At 41.3% G+C, this 19,495-nt stretch overlaps 1 protein-coding gene across 4 annotated transcripts in view; it reads right to left on the bottom strand.

Moving 5' to 3' along the window:
* LOC128761168 (low-density lipoprotein receptor-related protein 1-like) overlaps positions 1-17,508 on the bottom strand; it is a 78,956-nt gene extending 61,448 nt beyond the window's left edge. For all 4 annotated transcript variants that reach the window (XM_053869190.1, XM_053869192.1, XM_053869191.1 and 1 more), the window contains exons 1-2: positions 16,990-17,508; positions 3,131-3,253 (exon numbers count right to left, since the gene is read on the bottom strand). In XM_053869190.1, the coding sequence (XP_053725165.1) occupies positions 3,131-3,253; positions 16,990-17,086 (220 nt within the window). In that variant the 5' untranslated portion in view covers positions 17,087-17,508. The remainder of the gene's footprint in view (positions 1-3,130; positions 3,254-16,989) is intronic.
* Positions 17,509-19,495: the final 1,987 nt, after the last annotated feature.

The raw sequence follows: 19,495 nt of genomic DNA, 5'->3' as shown, positions 1-19,495 counted from the left end.
TGATCAGAACTATACCACAGTGGATGTGTGCTATAATCAAAGCTGGAGACGGCCCTATCAAACATTACGATCAGTCCTTTTTTGGCAACGTTTTTGGCCAGCCATTATTAGGGTATAAGTGTCTAACTCGAGTCTACTCACTGACTAGTTCTGTTTGCTTTTTCAGAGGGAAGGAAACTACTGAAATGCAGGTGCATCTCCACTCAAACCTGCAGCCCAATGTTGTAAAAACAAGGTGCTAGACACCTGTTCTTTTGTTCCAATCAGGGCCCCTTTTTCTTGCCACATGTAGAAACTGTTCACTTTCTGCACTTATGAATAAAATAAACGTATGTGTTTTCAGTCAGTTCAGTGGGAATCGCCACTGGGCAACACATGACATCAGTGTCAGAAAGTGTTTGTTACCAGTTGAAAGGCCACAACACCCTGTGATTCAAAGGTACACTTCCGATGACGTGTCCTGAAATTGACATCCTTCCATGTCTGAGAAAGAGCTCCCACAGCACACTCAGTACCAAGTCAACCTCATGCGACTACCATCTACTAGCACAACGGACAGTTTTGTCGCATGATTCCCAACGTGTTAATTGCAGGTTTGGTGACAAGTATCTGTCAAAGACTCTTATTACAGGGCCAGAGCAGAGACGTCATTTTCAGATGGACACTTCCTGTGTTTCCAGGCCACCCTCACTATGCAGGAATGGTATGGAAGCCCAAGAGCTAACTCAATCTGAACCTTTTCATATAAGCTTAAATACTGTAGTTTTCAATTGCCAATGTACATCATGCATGTACAACAACTCATATGTGCCACTTGTTTCATCTTCCTCTGCCAGTGTCCCTCTATGCCAGTCTGTCCCAGAGCCTCTGGGTACAAAGAAGTGCATTGTGGGTGAAACACAGCAGGGCAAAGCAGCTGCACTGGACAGTGGCTGACTTCACTGGCAATAGCCAAACACCCAACAAAGGCCACTGTGAAGCTTCATCCATACGAGGGATTCGTTTCTACAGCATCTTTCAACCAAAGGCATAGATCAATAGATATTGTTCAGTTTGGAATGCCAAAATGTTAAGATGTCAATTTTATTAAAACCGGCAAGCAGAACTGCTACATCTACAAAGAAATTGATTGTTGGTGTCTGTCGTAACTTGAAGTATTCTGAACTGTATTTGTTACCAAACACAACTCTTAAATCACAGAAGTTGTTTTATTCATGTGATGCCATGTTTTATAGTTGCGTGAACTTGGCTCCATAGCAGAGGTATGCAAAAAACATAGTCGGAAAATTTCAAATAATATTCACTTTCGATAAAGAAAAAACATTTAAGTGACGAAACAAAAATACTATATTGCTGCATATCATTCTGTAAAGCACGCCTGTACAGATGGAAGTGAATAGTCTGGGTACCGGGCATTTTAACACATTTTTTTAAATTAAAATTTTTAAAGTATGTACCAGCTACAGTATATGTCTTCTATGGTCTGGAGAAGATATTTCTACTGCCAGGGTTCTGAGGTCTGATAGAGGATATGTGAAGCAGAATGTAACAAATAATGGAAATCTTTTTTGTTTGTGTCCCAGATAGACAGAGTGAAGGGGGCTGACCCGCAGATGAGAGGGAGGAAAGAGCAGGTTCTGAAAAACAGGAGGTTTCTCCATTCCCTCGGGCAAGTCTCTAATGACTTCCAGACTCCCTCTTACAGTACTTGTGTCTAGACTGTAGCCACTGCACCCTTTCTTCACCGTCTCTCACTCACTTTCTAAATCAACATAGAACTGTGCGCATCTACCAATGGTGAGACAAAAATACAAACATACTTGTCCCAACTAAATATCAACTTGGACATTGATGTGAATTTGACATTTGACACGTGTGCCGTTCTTATTTTTGCTCTATCCCAAATTCAGATTAGCATCAGCTTGTGAGACCATACATGGTATGTTACTGCTAAGGTCTAACAAAATAAGAGTCAGTCTGACTGAAACCCATTATATAACTCATCACAGCCAGAGATCAGAGCATTAAACAAATCAGTTACCCAAAAATAAATTACAACTGCCGTGAAAAGCAAAATGCCAGTATGAATAAACAATGTAGCGAGAGCACTTCATTTGTTTAATTGAGGGACCATTTTAGGTAATGTGAAATGATATGTGGTGATGAATACCTAACCATTATGTAGCCAAAAATGCATAATGCATTCCACACATGAACAGCCTATATTATGGTCTATCATCAGGCCTGGCGAGCAATTAGTTTAACAGGGATCAAAATTCATTCATTCATTTATTTAGCTGGGCCTTGAAAAGCAAAACTTAACTACTGCATTGTCAACTGTGAAAGTGCCAACACTCATATGAAGCTGCCCGTTGCTGTAGCATACCTCTCCAGGGAGTCTGCATTTCAGCAATTCAACTTAAGCGTAGAGTTTCAAACAAAAGCAGCCTTTTTTGTACTTCAGTAACTTTTTATCTTGTCACCATGTCTCCTGCGGCTTTGCATGCAAAAGAAAGTTAAATCTAAATGTGAAAGGAAGTCACATCTATCAGAGAAAGATAAACTATGTTAATCTCCTAAATGTGCATGTCAAGCCTGTTAAAGGCAGAGTGACCTTCCTTGCTGGCTCGCCATCCAGAGACAGTGGCCAGATGAATTTAACTGGCTATCATTCTGAGCCAGTTAGTCAACATGTCTGATCAAACACGTCTACTTGTCTGATTAAGTTCTAGCTAGAACACGAGAGGTCTTTCAAGTAGACGCGATGAATAAACATAAGAGGGTTGTATAACCGTCTTTTACTGTGTCCACGTGCGGCCTGTTCGACCACTAAGTGAGACACGACGAGTGGTTATAACACCCATATGGAGGCTTTCACTCATTGACATCCCTCCCAGCAACAACTTCAATCTATTTTGATGGCTTCTCAAAAAAAAAAAAACAAGCTATATTCAGTCAGGATGACGGTGTCATGCGTGTTTTGGAGCCACACTGAGGCAACCTGAATTGTTTAATGCCAGCCAAAGTGCAGTCACATGCACTTGGACACCAACGCCTCGTGTAAACAGAAAGAGAGTCCAGATAAAACTAGAACTTGACTATTTAAAGTATTGGGGTTTTTGGCACTTACAAACATCTGGCTCCTCGTCCGAGCCGTCTGGGCAATCTTTTTCTCGATCACAGCGCCATCCTTTTGAGATGCAGGTCACTCCATCTTTGCACACAAACTGCTTTGGACTGCACGTCTTTGGGGCTGAAAAATAAAACAAAGTGCTTAAACTACTTTGAAAAGCATGACTCATTTGTTATTCTGTGGTTTGTGGGGCAAGTAAAGACAGTTCTGACCTAAGGTGCACCAAGGAAAACAATACATCATTTATAGGATGTTAATGACTATGAAAACTGAAATGTGCATTTTTTAGGCACACAGTAGGCAAGGTATTGACATTTGAAACCAGCGACCTAAAACAAAACTACTTGATCAGGTCACTTGAAGAAAACATATGGATTAGCTCACGGGGTTGCTATGATTTTGGTCAACAATAGAGGTCCTGTGTTTTTCCTCATTAGATTGGAAGTTGTTCACAACAGGGAAGAAGAAAGCTGTGGGGGGAAAAAAGAACAAAAGCATGCAGCCACTCCAAGGGCTTCTTTTTTTATTTTAGAAGCCAGTTCCTTTCACACTGAAAAATTGGGCATGAAATCAAATCTTTCAAACGTCGAGGAAGGTTCCAAAGCATTTCCTCGATTTACTGTAAAACCTCAAGTTATTTAGAAGGAAAAAAGACATGTAGACACTACAACTGAAGCTGACGATATCGAATATTGATTATTACTGCACGGAAATGCAAACAATGCAAACAGTAATAGAAGCCGTCAGCCGTGGAGCACTTGCCAAGAAGTGAAAATTTCCACCATTATAAGTGAAGATGTCACAAGCAGTAGTGTCGGATTAACTCGATCTACAGGGAGAAAATAATTTGCAGCAAAATAAAGGAAAGCACTCCTCATTGATTTTCAGTAGTGAGGTTCACCTAAATCCCAAACAAGCCACAGGCAGCAGAGGGTGTCACGTTTATTACAGTGTTGTCAAAACACTGAAAATAAATCCGCTCGCAAAGAGGTTCCACTAATTTAACAATGAAGAAATCAGTCAGTCTCAAAATCAAACTTCACACTTAAACTGTTTAGGTTCAACTTGGACATAGAAAAAGCTACAAACACACCAACCGATACAGTAGTTCTGTCATTCACAGCTTTCTGGCGTGGATTTTTTAAGGAGCAATCAAGGAATTGTGATCTTCTGGCAGTGCCATGTCAAACCAACCAGCTTTGTTGTGTGAAGAACACAATCCAATTAGGGAAATCCACTAGATCTGCCTTATCTCCTTTATTCAGGCCTGATCCAAAGTTTAATACCAGACAAAAAAATACTCAACAAGATTGCATCGTAGATGTAATACAGACAGCCCTTTGCCTGTATTTGTGCAAAACAAAATGAAAATTAAACAATTTTAAGCATATAAAATCATGGCCTAATTAAACTTTTCTGCTTTTTATATTATTATAGCAACAAAATATATGGAAAATCACCTAACCAATAGAACCTCACAGCAGCATAAAGCGGCCCCTTAGGAAATGTATTTGCCCACCCCAGGTCTTCTCAATCAGTTCCCATTCTAGAATGGATGGGGGGTCCGAAAACCCTTTTCCACCACTGTATGTGATTCTTTCATATTTCCTCCAAAAATCAAACAGCCATAGTTTTAAATCAAGGGCCTCCAGAGACGATGTCAAGAGCTGCTATGTGAAGATGAATTGAGCATATTTATATATTAAGGTACCTTCCTAAAACCCTGAAGTACACAGCAGGCATTGTCAACTTTTTTTGCGCCACTGATGATGGCCAGCAGGAGTATCTGGATTTCAAGGAATAAAAATAGACCTTTTTCCATGGTGCACAGCACACTCCACTCTGTCACTTGCTACTGCTCTGTGGTTCTGTCACCCACCACAAGTTCCAGACACGAATGCAGACAGTCTTCTGCTCCCTGCCGCAGCACACCTCTTGAGTTAGGAATCATCGCTTCCCTCCCAGTCAGAGGCTGAGGTCAACCCTAGGCTGCCTTGTGCTGGTCTAGCTCACACAGGTCCCCTCAAGCCAACGTCTCTTTTATGGCCAGGGTGAACTATTACCTGCAGGTGTTGCGTTCACTGACATGCTCTAACATGCCTTACACATCACACTAGGATGGCTACACATTTATCAAGTGATTTAGGGTGGGCAGATCAGCGGACAAAAGAATGTAATAGCCAAGCATCAAGGATGACATAGCTGGGGAGAAAGAGCAAGAAATGTATATTACATATGTATATATGTATGTATATTTTCCATTTTTCCAGCATGAAATTTTTGACCCTGTATGACGTACAATGTAAACTTCCGAAGGAATTTTCCCATGCGGAACATTACATAACAGGGATGAGAACTATGAATGTAAATTGAGGATTACTTGGGGATGTACACTGGCTGGCAGGAAGGGGTGTAATATAGGATGAACTGCGGTAGATGACAGTGTTTACATCTACATCAACTCTCTCTTGACATGGAGCTTAACCTAAATACTACGAATCCATCCCGACATATTGCTGCACACTCTCCACTTATCCACCTGCATGTGTGTGAGCCATGAGGCATCTTTTTGCTTCAGAAGTCACGAGGTTGTAAATTATTCATGAGAAAACCACTAGGCTCATGTAGGCCCCCCGTGCAACTCATCTCTGGTTTTTGAGGGGAACATGTTTGTTTGTATTGACATATTAACACCATCCACAGCAAGCAGCTGCTTACACTGTCTGTTGTCAGGAGATTACTTAAACACCAATGTGCTTTGCTTGGCGGGATGTTGGCATCCAACGATGGCAGTCTGAGGAGTACACCCTAACTTCAAATCCAAATGCTGACTGGAAATGCATAAATTTATGTTGTTGGAATTTCGCCAAATGTATATGCAAATACATCAGCTGATACTTCATTTTTGCAATTCGAGATTCCTTTAGTTGTAAATGGAGAGACAGGATGTGAGGAAATAGGGGAACATAGTGCTTCATAGTGCTGTAGACTGCTGGGTTCATTCTCTAGAACTCTGAGTGGGAGCTCAGGTTCGCCATGGCCAGATTGCTTTTCTGTTAATGTTAAGCTCAGTCTGCCACGGGAGACATGGACAAGAGCCAAGAAAGCCAAGAGGAAGAAAGCCAGTTGGGCATCTCATAAAGACAACATACAAGGATCTCCACGTGTTATTTAGGGATAACAAAAATTCAGGTTATTCCTGTGAAAGAGCACACAACAAGACCACATTTGGCACACCTCACTATTTCAGCCAGATCTCCTTTGAAATATGTTGCACTGTAACATCAATCAGTGCGCTCAATTTAAAGTTGTCATTTTTCATCCGATTAAGTGTGTGTTGTGCTGCACAAAAGCAGAGAGGGAAGATTAACACAGAGGGGGGAAATGATGAATAGATAATACAAGAATACACAGTACGAACTGCACCAAATGGAGAGGTGAGGTGGGTAACAAGTGGAAGGGGGGCAGGGTTACAAATGGGCCAGAATATCTGAGGAGAGCCAGGGCTGGGATACTGAGATGAGATGGAGGAATGTCACACATGCCATCAATGAGCTGCTTGTGTGTTTACCAAAGTGGAGGCAGAGTGAAAAATTTGGGTCATCTCCATTTGGGCTGTATTAGTATCTGTCGTCCTTCTCTCTCTCTGACTCCGAGTCTGCCCAGCCCCTGTGATGAGTCCAGTCTCGTCTGGAGGAAGTGTCCTATCCTAAAGGCAGACACCAATGCCTCTCTCTCCCCCAGCCACAGACCCATTTCCTCCAACACCCACGGCAGAGCTATAAATAAGCTGGCTTGCCCTCTGTGATCAACCAATCCACTACAAAGCATCAGCAGACACAATGACTACAGCCGCATCACACTCAACTAAGTTGAGCATGTATGAGGGCCAACTACATTAAACTAATAGATGATGTTGGTCTGTCCAGTGACCAATGATGGTTGCTTTGTTATTAGTGGTGGCTAGCGCTCTAAGTTGATATTTGAGGTTTCTGAGTCTTAAGTTTTCTGTTTGAATTGTGATGTGCTTCTGACCTGAACATTTTCTTTATAACAGTTGTTGTTTTCATGTTTACTGAAAAGAATATGAGGAACCGAACTTGAGCATCTTGTTCAATTTAGTGATCATCAATGCCACTTTTTGTTAGTGCATTTAATTCACATCAAATCTGAAAAACACTGGTTCAAGAGTGCTTGACCGGTGCATGTGCCGATGGGACCATAAGACCGTTACACCCCTAATGCACGCAGAAAATGGGATTTCAAGGTTTATACATCATGTTGTGATTTGACCTATAATAAGATTTTGTACGTTGTGGATTCTATTATGAGTCAAAACATAGCATCCACCTAGAAGTAGAAGGACTGCCATTTTCCCTCATGGATGGAAGCCTACCCAACCTGTTGTCTTTTTTTGAGCTCAACCGTTGCAATGTAAAGTTCATTTGGACAGACCTGACCTGGATTTACTTCTATGCACTGCTTTTACATGATAATGTCTGCTTCTCTTTGCTCCAGAGAGACAGAATAAACATCCTGAGACTACATCCGCCCTGATCCCAGAAGATGATCCCCTCCAGCTTCAGAAGTATTGTAACTGGCAGCGATTCATCCAAAACTAGTGGGGATAACAAAGTTGGCAGCTAGGAAAAACAAGAAGGACCAGGTGGGTGTGCCGAGTGAGGACATTGACTGAGAAACTGGCAGAACGTTTAGTGTCATGGCTGGGGAAATATTTATAGTTTAGTCTGTTGGAGATAGTGTGTACTTGTGCTGATAAACAACCCTTCAAGAACGGAACACTGTTCACTCAAATACTACCGACTGGTGAATGAGAAAGACTGTCAGGAGTGACTGACTCATATGGAGTGTTTCCTTAAGATGAAGTCTCAGCGACAGTGACATCTAAAGCTTGCGTATTTGGATACAGGCATTCTGATGATCGGAAGCTTCAAATGTTGACACTGCGATAAGACTGGTCAAGAGTTCAGTTTCACAACCACAAAATAAACCACTGAAGATGTCATGAAACTAAAAACATTGATTTGACCATGAACATATTTCACAATAGTGTTGTTAAATTTTGTTTCTGTTCAATAAAATGTGAACTAAATCACTGGGATTGCTATAAAACGTGTTGCATATGTGATCGTGTGACAGAATCCAAAGACCACATACAGAATAGTAAAAATATTGACAGACAAATATAGGATTATTTATAGTTCCATCGAGAGACAAACAAAGTCACATAGAGTAGTGCGGGTTAATAATTCAGTAGGAGGCTGGTGTGTTCTGTGACATTTTCTTCATAGCCCTGGACTAGTCCTAACAAGTTCGCAGAATGAAAACAAGTAAATGAGGTAGAATGACGAGTGAATTGCATTTTACCTACTGTATACGCACAGTTCACATGAACTGAAGGAAGGTACATAATGGCAGATCACATAATATGTGCCGTATCAAAACCATTTCAGAGTCAGATGACATTTGAGGCCAATATAAGCAAGGGCTATGGGCATAGTTAATTAAAGCAAGAATGTATTTTTTGATTCACATTTTACTGGTGCTGTCATTTGCCATTATGTTCAAATTGTTCGCCATCCAATATTGTCACATCGCACAGGCCTAAATGAAATTCTGCATGCATGATGCAAATGTTACCATCATGGCGTGGGAGGGTTTAAAATCCTTACCAAAATGACTTGACCAAATGACATAAGTGCCACAAACATCTTACTACATTAAATGACATATTTCACACATGTTCACAATTGATGCAAATTAGTAATAAAATACAGCGGTACTTTGGTATTTATATTATTTTTTACAGTAAAAATGGCTTTGGGTTACAAGCATTTTAGGATACAAGAGTCCATTCATACAAAATTTGCTTGTAAACCAAAACATTACTGAACTGTGTTGAGTTAACTCAAACTAATAAACATGGTTTTCAAAGGACAACTTTATTTGTCTGTGATATTAAAAAGAAACATTGGGTACAAACAGGAAAATGTGATGGGAACTGGAAGAGCCTGCCTTAACAAGAGCTGAAAAAGACTAATCTAGAAAGGTACAGAGCTACAGATCTAGTGCTGAGAACTAGCAGACTTTCCTGAGTTGTTATGGAGATGAGATTTCATGGATGAATGAACATGCTAGGGATTGATATTTCATGGCACATCATTAACCGACTGTTTCAACAAACCCTCTAGCACGGTGCCATTCTCCACCTCTGGAGAGTTTCAGTGGATTATGCTAACATTCATTCAAAACTGAACAACAATAAAGCACAGTTAAATAAAAATGTAAAAGGAGAGTTCAGTCATCATTTCCCAAGAATGTGGGCCGCTACAATATATAACTGCATCACATCAGTCATAGAGGAATGTTTTACTTAAACGGTGCAATGTAGTTTAGTCTTCGATTCTTCTTCTTATCTGTAACCCATTTATAGTTGAGATAAATCAATTGTAAAACCTCCCAACACATCATGCAGGGAGAGATGCAGTCATCGATCTGTGTGACCTCGGAAAAGCAGAGAAAGCATATTGGAAAGACCTGGTCGAAGCCCAACACCTCCTCCACAGCCAGGGAAGGAATTCTTTGAGATTTTGTAATGTAGGAGAGTGAGACGCGGGGAAGGGGTGAAAAAAATCTCCACTTTGTCATGTTACAAAACACAGAAAAAGAGGCCCCAGCTGTGCCTCTCACATAAACCTTCCCGGCAGAGTTCGAAGGAGCTGTGAAGTCCAGAGTGAATAAATACAGATGGTGGCAAAACAGACATGAAAAACGACGATTCGTGTTTTTGAGCAAGTCAACCACATTATAACAACAACTTGAGAATGTGTAGCTGAAACGTTTTGGGGGGGTTTTGCTGCTTGTGTTTCCAGGACCATCATCTTGTTGTGCGTCACTCTGCTTAGCATAAGTGAGTGCTGTGCTCGAACGGGGAGCAACATTAACATCAGGAATGTGTTCATGTCTGGTGGCTGTTGCCAAATGAAATAGAGCTCAGAAAAACACCACCACGCAAATAGCAGTCACTTTATCTGTTTCGCAGGTCAGATTGTTGAGGCTGACCACTTTATCTGAGCAGCTGGAATGAAATTAATTCAACAGCTCTTGGTTTGAGATCTAACCATGTCTTAACACCAGAGATCTGAACTGGAACTCGGAGGGGTAGCCTATGACCTTATAGCCACATATGGTTTGAATTCATTCTACACCAGCGTGGGGGGCATGACAGCAAACCTGTAGGTGTGATCCTTTGCTATCATCTTATAGGTCAGACAAATCCCTCTGCCACAGACTGGAAGAGCATGTGACATGAGCTGTCGCAGACGATGAAAAAGACAATTACACTTGCTTAGTATGCAGCAGGCGGAAACACATAAAAGCACATCATATGAAATTCTTCTGTGCCTTTGCAAAGATCAGGACAAGTTGCAAAGCCCACAGTGATGCACAGCCTGATTAATTCCAGAATGTTCTCTCTTTCCTGACAGCCAGAGGAAGCAGCTCTCAACAGTGAAGACATGATGGCTTCTCTCACTATGGTCCCAGTGATTTAATGAGACCCTGAAATGAAAGCTTCTATTACATTAAAATAATCTGCGCAGCAGACACGGTTTCCTCAGCTGCTGCTAAAATAAATATCTGATGTTTGCGGAGGGCAGTCGGCTAATTTGGAACTTTAATGTTGAGTTTTCACAGACAGAGTGCAACCAGTGGATTGCAGTATGCGAGGCACCGCGAGACGTTACATAACAACCTTTTAAAGTTTTAAAAACCGAAATAAAATTAAGATAATAAAGATTATCGGCTTTTCTGAGTCGTTTAAATTTTACTCAACAATAATAGGGATGCTCCGATCTATCAGTCACTGATCATGATTGGCCGATCAGTGAATGCCGATCACTGCCGATCACAACAACTGATCACGTGTGACAGCCGGTACTCTGATGAATCCCCACTGCTTGTGATGAATCCACTCCTTCCTACTCGCTGCCCACGAAGCAGCAGCATGTCTACTTTGGAGGTTCTTTCAATCTGTCATGTGAAGTTTGCATCTTGCAGCACATGAACAGGAAGATGCTATGCAGGGAAGCGCCTTCAAATTAAACACACCATTTAAAGCTCCAGCACTTCGAAGAGTTTTCCAGGCTCATGAAAGTGAGACCGCTGGTTCCTCAGCAGCAGGCTATCAGCGCAGCTGACGGTTAGCAACAGCCGCCGGTCTGAGCGTGACATTCAGAAATTATTAATTTCACCGAGCTAGATGAGCAGCCTTTCTCAGGTGTTGTTTACACAGAAATAGAAACAACTAGATCCATCGCAGTCAGGTGCAGCGTTCGTTAGCCACCTGAATCTGAAGCTTTTGAAAACATCCGGAGTGGAAACTTTCATAAATGCAGTGCTCTCTGTCTCAGACTCCCGCTACAGTACGTAAATATTTCACGGACATAGCACAGTCTCTAGAGATTCACCTATGTCACAGTTTTTCAGTAGTCCTTTTGACAGAATAATTGCTGTATAGCAAGGTTTTTCTATTTTTTTCGCCACATTGAAGACGTATGCAAAAACATGTCTGAATTAAAATTAATTAAAGTTCATTTTTTCCCATCATGTACACAGAAGGTCTCACCATTTTGATTACAAATTCACTGTCAATCCATGCGATCGGTATCAGTGATCAGCAGCAAAAATCCTGATTGGAGCATCCCTAAAAAAAATAACTTTTTAACCGGCAATATGTTTACTTTAAGTGTCATTTCATTTATGCCAGAATCAACCATCCTTGCCGTCAGATAATATAACAATTTTGGGTAGGAACAGAAAATATTGCTTCAAATAAAGCCAAAAAAGCTAAATATATGAAGCGCCATAAGAAGCCCAGCCTGTGCTGGAAACTGGCATCTCCGCAAGATGGATGCACAAAAAAAAAAAGAATTTTGTTTTTATTTCGGTTCTTTAAAATATGGTTGCGAAAGAAAAATGCTCATATCCCTCCTGGATACTGACACAGATTTCACATGCAGTTGTATCAGCTGCTCTAAATTTCCACACATTTAAAAATGTGTTAATTTATTCAAACAAAATATACACTTGATTAAAATAGAACCACTTGAAATTTTATCCCCATTAACCTATTTTGCTTACATTCAGCAAGTGCTGTGTGCCGTGCAGGGAACTGCTCCGTGGAGCGGTGCAATTCGCTGCACTGCACTCGGGAGTTGGCTTTGTTCCAAAAAAACAAAACAAAACGCTAAAATGGTCTTCTGATGAAATAGCTTTGAGTTAGTTTTATAAACATTTGTTTGCAGTTTGGAACTTATCTGCTGTCACCTCCTGTCATCACGTCAGCCATCCCATCAATAACAGCGTTTCCATACCGTGACTCACAAAATGCGGATAAGTATGAGATTACGCCGGAAAACAAATATGGCAACTACGATGGCCAAGCTACAGCAGCAAAAGGGTTGAAAAACTGAATTTCGGTCATATTTTTTATGTTTTGCGTCGCCCTCCATATGCAGGTCCATATGCAGTACATATCCACTGCATGTACACAATTGTGGCACACTGCCAAGGCTGCCATGCACACATTACAAATGTAAATTATAAGTATGAATCATTCATCGGAATATAAAGTCTACATCTGTGCACATTAATGGACCATAAATCGTACATTTTAATTGTATTCAACAAATGACATTGCACTACAAATAACTTCCTTTTCAGTCTAACTGCATTTCACCAAGGAAGCACAAAAAGATCTGCCGTTGACCACCAATCGAGAAGCTCGTCTTCGCAGCCAGAGATCTCAACTGTAAAAACAAAGATTATCGTGGCGCATCACGAACATACAGTATGTAATGTTTACTCCTTGGTCATGTTGGTCAGTGTGAAAAAAACATTTAAGAACATATCAATTTATATTTTTATATACACAAGTCACAACTGAGTTTAACTCAGAGGACCAGAGAAACAAAAAACTAAAAAACTGACTGTATGAATAAATGACAGGTACACATCCCCTGTTCGCGGAGCTGAAGTAAATCGTGTGATATTTACTTGCATTGTCAACACATTGAAAATGTAACTTGCTGCAGCTCAAAACAGATTTTTATTAAGATCTTTTTTGAACGTTAATACATTTTGAAGGTCAAGTTGATCAAATTAGATCAAAGGGTGCAGCAAAAACACGGCAGCTTGTCTGTGAAGTCAATACAATTCACTGTGAACTCAAAAGGAACTTCATGAGAGAACCAGACGCCTTGAATCCAACAACATGGCCAACTTGATCACAGAGACTTCTAATTCAAAGAAAACAATATTCTAAAGCTCCAAGATTAAACATCTGAAGTCCCAAGACAAAACTATGGACATTGAACTGCAACAATGGACCGTGAAGACAATGATTAACTCATTCTTTTTCACGATGAATGCTATCAGCACCTACCCGGAATAGTTGGTATAAAATGTATGCCATAAATGTGACTTTTATACAGACTCCAGGAATAGCTCAAATGTGTCACAAGTGTACGTTGTGTAGCCAGAATTCATATCTTAGGAGTCAGAATTTGTATCACTACAAGAAGAAAATAATCATCACCGTCCAGAGATGGATTCCAAATCAATAAATATTCATAAAAAATAGGAAATCTGAGGCTTGTACTCCTTCCTGCATTAATGGCCAGGCTCAATGAATGGAAATTCTGATTAAGTCTCAACCACACAATGAACTACCGCCTCCATGGTGCGTTACATAAGCAAGCAACCTGGCAAATCAGGTCATAGCATGAAGTCTTCTACACAAACACTTCTTTCAGACTGGCACAGAGGAGCGAGTTCAAGCCATGTTTGCTGTTGGTGTGAATGGGTCAACACAAGTCGCCCAACCTGGCCCATACACTGACTGCCTTTAACATGAATGAAGCTGGAAGAGAGCTCATTGTCCCACAAGGTCTCACAGAAGTGTGACACCCTTTCAAATGGCAAAACACCACAGTTATAAATGACGTTTGCCGAGCTTCCTGCAAACATAATCCATGCTACTTCATATATTACTACCTCATAGGTTATTTATTATATGGCTTTCAAACGTAAACAGCTAAGTTCTAGACCAAGTTTTTTTAAACGTCTCCTCCTCCTCCTCCTTTAGAACATGGACAGAGCCTAGAAGACTGATCAAGCCTGACCCGGTGAGGAAGTTGGGTTAGGGATGTGAAAATGCGCATAGTGTGAGAATGCGTTTGGCAGGGGGGAGTAGAGGGCGAATAATACCAATGAGTGTCACACTTTTGAGTATGCACAGTGACTTCCATGCCAATGAGCTTGCTCTTTGTTTGGTGTCGCTCAGGTCCCAAAGCAATAGGACAAGAATTCACGACGTGATCAGGACAACCAATTTTCTTTACTCCTTGCCATCTTTTAAGCATCCAAGTTATTCCTTTGGCTGTCTCTTGCTATGACTCAGACTGACAAGTCTGTGGTCTCCATACTGTATCATAAATTAGCAAGATAACCAGAATGGAAACATAGTTCAGACAAAAAATAAATAAATATTAAATAAAATGTGTGTGGAAATATGTGCCATATCCATTCATCCAGTTTCTATTAGACATTGAGGGTTAGCAGACAAAAGGTAATGGTGTATTTGTTTGATGCTCACTCACTTTAAACTGCCATTACAGAGAAGCCTGTCAAGTAAAATGACTTAGACAAAATGAACTTGAGGAACAGGAAGATACCCCTCCCCAGTCAATTCATCAAGCATTGATGCTGAAGAAGGATCCAACACAGTGGCGTCATACTGTTTGTTTGGTTTCACAACACGAGTCACCATTAAAATTAGTCAAGAACCCGTCATACTGCTCACTGGAATTGATATCACTCTCTTTTTGACAAATAAAATCAGTGCCCTGACTTCCTTCTTCAAAGAAAAAAGGAATCATTTCCATTTTCATCAATAGTTAGCACATAAGAAAGGGGGCAACCTTTTGTTCCTGGCAGTATCACCCCACTAACAAGCAAATGCTGGTCCGCCTACCAAATGTTGCAGTGGGCTCTCTGCAGGGGGAAAATGCCAGAGAAGACTATATGTGAATCAATTAAAAGGGAACGTGTGATACTTTTGTTATTCAAGTTAATGCACAGCTACAAGTAGGTGTGAGAAAAGGGGCAAGCAAACAGGGAACATCTGCTTATAAATCAGACCGAACCAACTCAAGCTTTTCATTCCAAGGTTGTTTTGCAATGACAATACTTTCATACAGTGAAACAATTGGAATTTGTTCATTACAGTCTTTTCACTAAGCTTCCAATTAGCAGTGCTTTCTGAACAATTTGTGACTGTTCACGGAGGTCCCCACTGGGACACAAAGACCAGTTTAGAACCAATTAAAGCGTGTTGGTTTGATGGTGGCCCAGGGCCTTTGCTCTGGCCACAGCAAGAGATGGAAAGAAAAACCAAAGACAACCAGAAAATTGGGGGCAAAACCAACCTAAAAATTCTGGCTAAAAACCAATCTAGAGAGCGATATGTCAACAACAAAAAAAACAAGGAAAACTTCACTCAGCATATATCCAAGTCAACTAAAGCATGCACTTGTAAACTGTTTAAAATGTCTGCCTCAAGGAGGTTTGGAACACTCCAAAGGTTTGGCAAGTCCCCGAGGTGTTCTCCACAAGGCTGACTCATCAAATCACAGTATTACGACAGAGAGAAACTGTTTTCTCTGTTGTTTCTGCAGACAGAGAAGGGAGGAAACTGCAGGTGATTGCAGGCTATTCAAGTCTATCTTCAAGGTGGCAATTTATCTGGCTTGTGCTTCCTTGCAGCAGATTGGAGTGCCATGAGAAGACTTCAAAGCCCAAAAAGCATTTATGGCTTTGCCGATGAATCTCAAAAAACACTGCTTGTGGTTTCAAATCGGTCGTAGACTCTTAAAGTGCCCCAAGATTTAATCAAATGTCAATTTTAGAACAGTAATTCGTTTTGCAGGCAACTGGCGCCCATGACTTTTTTACAGTAAACATCTAAAGAGTCATCTCTGGATTGATTTACATCCCAGATGTCGACTCAGGAATTCGGTGAACCATAAGTTCACATTCTTATTTCACCTGCAAAGAATTGAATCAATCTGTCTGCAGTTACTCAACTGCGATAACGCCCTTCTCTTTCCTTTCCTCTTTTTCTGTCTGAACAGAGGTGTGCGTGAGTAGGACTTGTGATGCTTAATAGTTTCCAGAAGTTGTTCCAGTCTGAGAAGGTGTTTGACAAAAAAAGAAGCTATTTCTTAACTGTTTTTACCACAAAACTTAGTTGCTATAATTCAATTGTTACAGTGGAGAGACATGAAATATAGCTATATGTCTCATGATCTGTTATTGGAGTACTTTTTTGATGACACATAGAATAAATGTAGTTTAGTTTTTACACTGTAATTCTTTAAGGCACCAGCAGCGGTCTCTGAAAACTGTTGATCATCTTGACTGTTGTCCAGATGTATCACATCACAAACACCAATGGGTTTGCCCTTGCTGCCACTAAAGCAATGCACTGTGACATCTGTTTCCGTGATAGTTTTGGGTTTTTTTTTAAACGTGGAGTGAGCTCAGTAAACGCCAGCAAGGCCTGTGCCGTGATTTCATCAGTGTCAGGGGGAAAAATGTGAGCTGTACCTATGTGACAGTGCAGCATTCACATGTGGCAGAAACAAAAGACCGCTTTAATTGTCTGCTCTGTGTTTCATCTGGTCCACGTTGCGTTATTCAGCCTGTCATGATCGCGAACGCACGCAGACAGACATTATTCAAGCGCTTTACAACAAGACTGGGTGTCTGCTTACCATCAATGGGTCTCGGTGGGGTGAATAATTCCGAGCTGTGCAACATTCCCAAGACAAGCAATCCAGTCGCCAGCATGTTGGCCGTGGTGCGCAACATTGTGCTCTATCTGGAGGGAATATTACTCATCAATCGCCTCTTGGTGTGTCAATCTGGAGCCTGCAAACACTGGAATCTCGCCGATGGTAGTGGTGACGATGCCTCCTCTCTCGGTGTAGGGCAGCTGGTAGCCACTCAAGGGGTATTTCGCGGTGTCAAGGCGAGCAAGGCAGGCTTCTCCCAGCCCAGGGTGCTTTAGGGGTTCCCCGGATGCATGGACGGCGCCGCCACAAAGGCTAGCAGGCTGCGGGGAGCATCAAGCTAGCGGTGATGAAGAGCCGGCCACTGGGACCGTGCAGTTAAACGTCTTTTGTTCTCCGGTGCAGACACGACGACGACGACGAACCCAACGTTCCTGCGCCGCTGGACGAAGATTGAGCTGGAAGCTTGCGCTCCAGTCAGTCAGTCAGCGGCTGCTGAGTGACGTCGCAGCGGCCCTCCCCTCTCCTGCCCCCGGCACCCTCGTCCACCTCCAACCGAGCTCCCACCAACGGGAAAACTTCCTGGGTTCTGTCGCTCACTGCCTTCCCATCCTCAATGAATGCGCTGTTCCAGCGTCAACCTTCAGTGCAGTGCCAACCTTAAACTATAGGAGGAAGAAGCAACAGTCCGGGGGTGCGCGTATGAGGTACATCAGTGACCGGAGCGCCGAGCAATAACGGAGAATACCGAGCACTTCCGGAAAATTCCAAAGATGAGAATACCACTTTAGATTTAAGTTTTTATTTTAGGTTTGTAAAATCTTCACCAAAACAGCCCGAAAAGATACCCCGTTACTATTTTTGGAAGAAAAAAAATCCTGTGCATTTCAAAATACAAGAAAACACCTAACGGCTTGAACCACTTTTCGTTAAGGGTTTCTCCCTGCGTCACCAAAAGCGGAAGTCGCCATCTTGGGGGCACTCGCCAGGTAAACACAGCTTGCGCTGAAGAAGAGCTCGAATTTTGGGGGGAAATAGTTAGTTATCGCCGTGTTTTTGGCTCTGACGGTCGGTAAGTCCATGAAAAACAAAAGTTATTAGCAATCGGGGGAATAATGCTAAAAGTTGTCCTATGTAAGTGGAGATAATAAAGCCAAACCAGGTTTTACGAAGCAAAAATCTGGACATCTGCATCGTCAATGAAATAAATATGTCTCTCTATCCATTGATTAATGGACATTAGTTCACTTTTTTTTTTTTTAATTTAGGTGGAAGACAACACATCGCTGTATTCAGAGTACCGATTTTGTTAAAGGAATACTGGTTTTCAGTGGACCAAGTTGTTCCTTGTGTGTCTTTGCGTCTTGTTTGGGTTTCGGCTATTTCTGCACCCCACTTTTCACTTTCATCCAGCCCTGTGTTTACCATTGAATAATAACAATATGGCCGCACATCCGGTTTGCTATTGAAATCGCGACATCGATGAAAGCCCTTACGAAAATCATCACATTACCTTTTTGGTACTAGAAAAGCGAGCTGTAATGAGAGTGACTCCTGACCTCGAAGGCAGCGCCGAGGTAAACACACTATCATATGGGGTCTAAATGTCTTTCAAACATGACCAGAATGCTCACGCAAGAAACCGTGCTCGTAGACGCACTACGCTATTTTTCTTTTGCTATTCTGCCATGAATTAGACTCCAATTTATAAGAACAGCACTCACAGTTCAGAAACACTCGGAAATGATTTACGACCATTCATACATTTTACGTAACATTTGCAAAGTTGGCGTTTTCCCATTTATTATTTTGTTCCGCCTATTTAGTAAGTTATGGTCTGCAGTCTGATTCGAGTTGACAAAGGTGTGACATCATTCAGACTCTCTCGTGCACCGTCTGAAGAAAAATCAAACTGAATAAGGCCATAATAGGAAACTTTTGTGACATGTTAATGCTGTTGGCCATTTATCTGAATTCCATTTGTGCTCCAAACGTTTGTCATGGTTTCCTCAGTTGTCTGGGTTCTGAAGAGGAAAAATTGATTTGGGACACTCGAGGGTTTTGGGGAATTTTATTTTTCAATACACGCTCAGGATGTCATAGTTTTCCTCTGTCATTACATAATCACACTGCTTTCCAAAATACAATTGTCTGAGTATTCCTTCTGTCGCAGTTGGATTTTTATATTATTTTGTCCGTTGTTATGAAATGTTCATTTAAATTACATACTCGTGAGAGTTGAGTTCTAAATAAAGAGTGAAAAGTATTTAATGTTGGGCTTTTAATGAGGGTCATATGTCCTCCAAAGGTTTACAGGAAGTAAATAAAAATTGTTTTAGCCGACTGCATGTGGACAAAATATGAGCTTGGGGAGGAATGAAATGAAGAGACGAAACCACGGCTTTGGCTGTGGTTGAATGTCTTGTTTTCCATCAGTAAGGACTGACCTCAACGTAAAAAGCAAATGGATGTGGATCTTGATGATTGT

This window comes from Synchiropus splendidus, chromosome 6, assembly GCF_027744825.2.
Source record: "Synchiropus splendidus isolate RoL2022-P1 chromosome 6, RoL_Sspl_1.0, whole genome shotgun sequence".
Classification (NCBI taxonomy): Eukaryota; Metazoa; Chordata; class Actinopteri; order Syngnathiformes; family Callionymidae; genus Synchiropus; species Synchiropus splendidus.
This window is presented reverse-complemented; position numbering and strand designations above follow the sequence as displayed.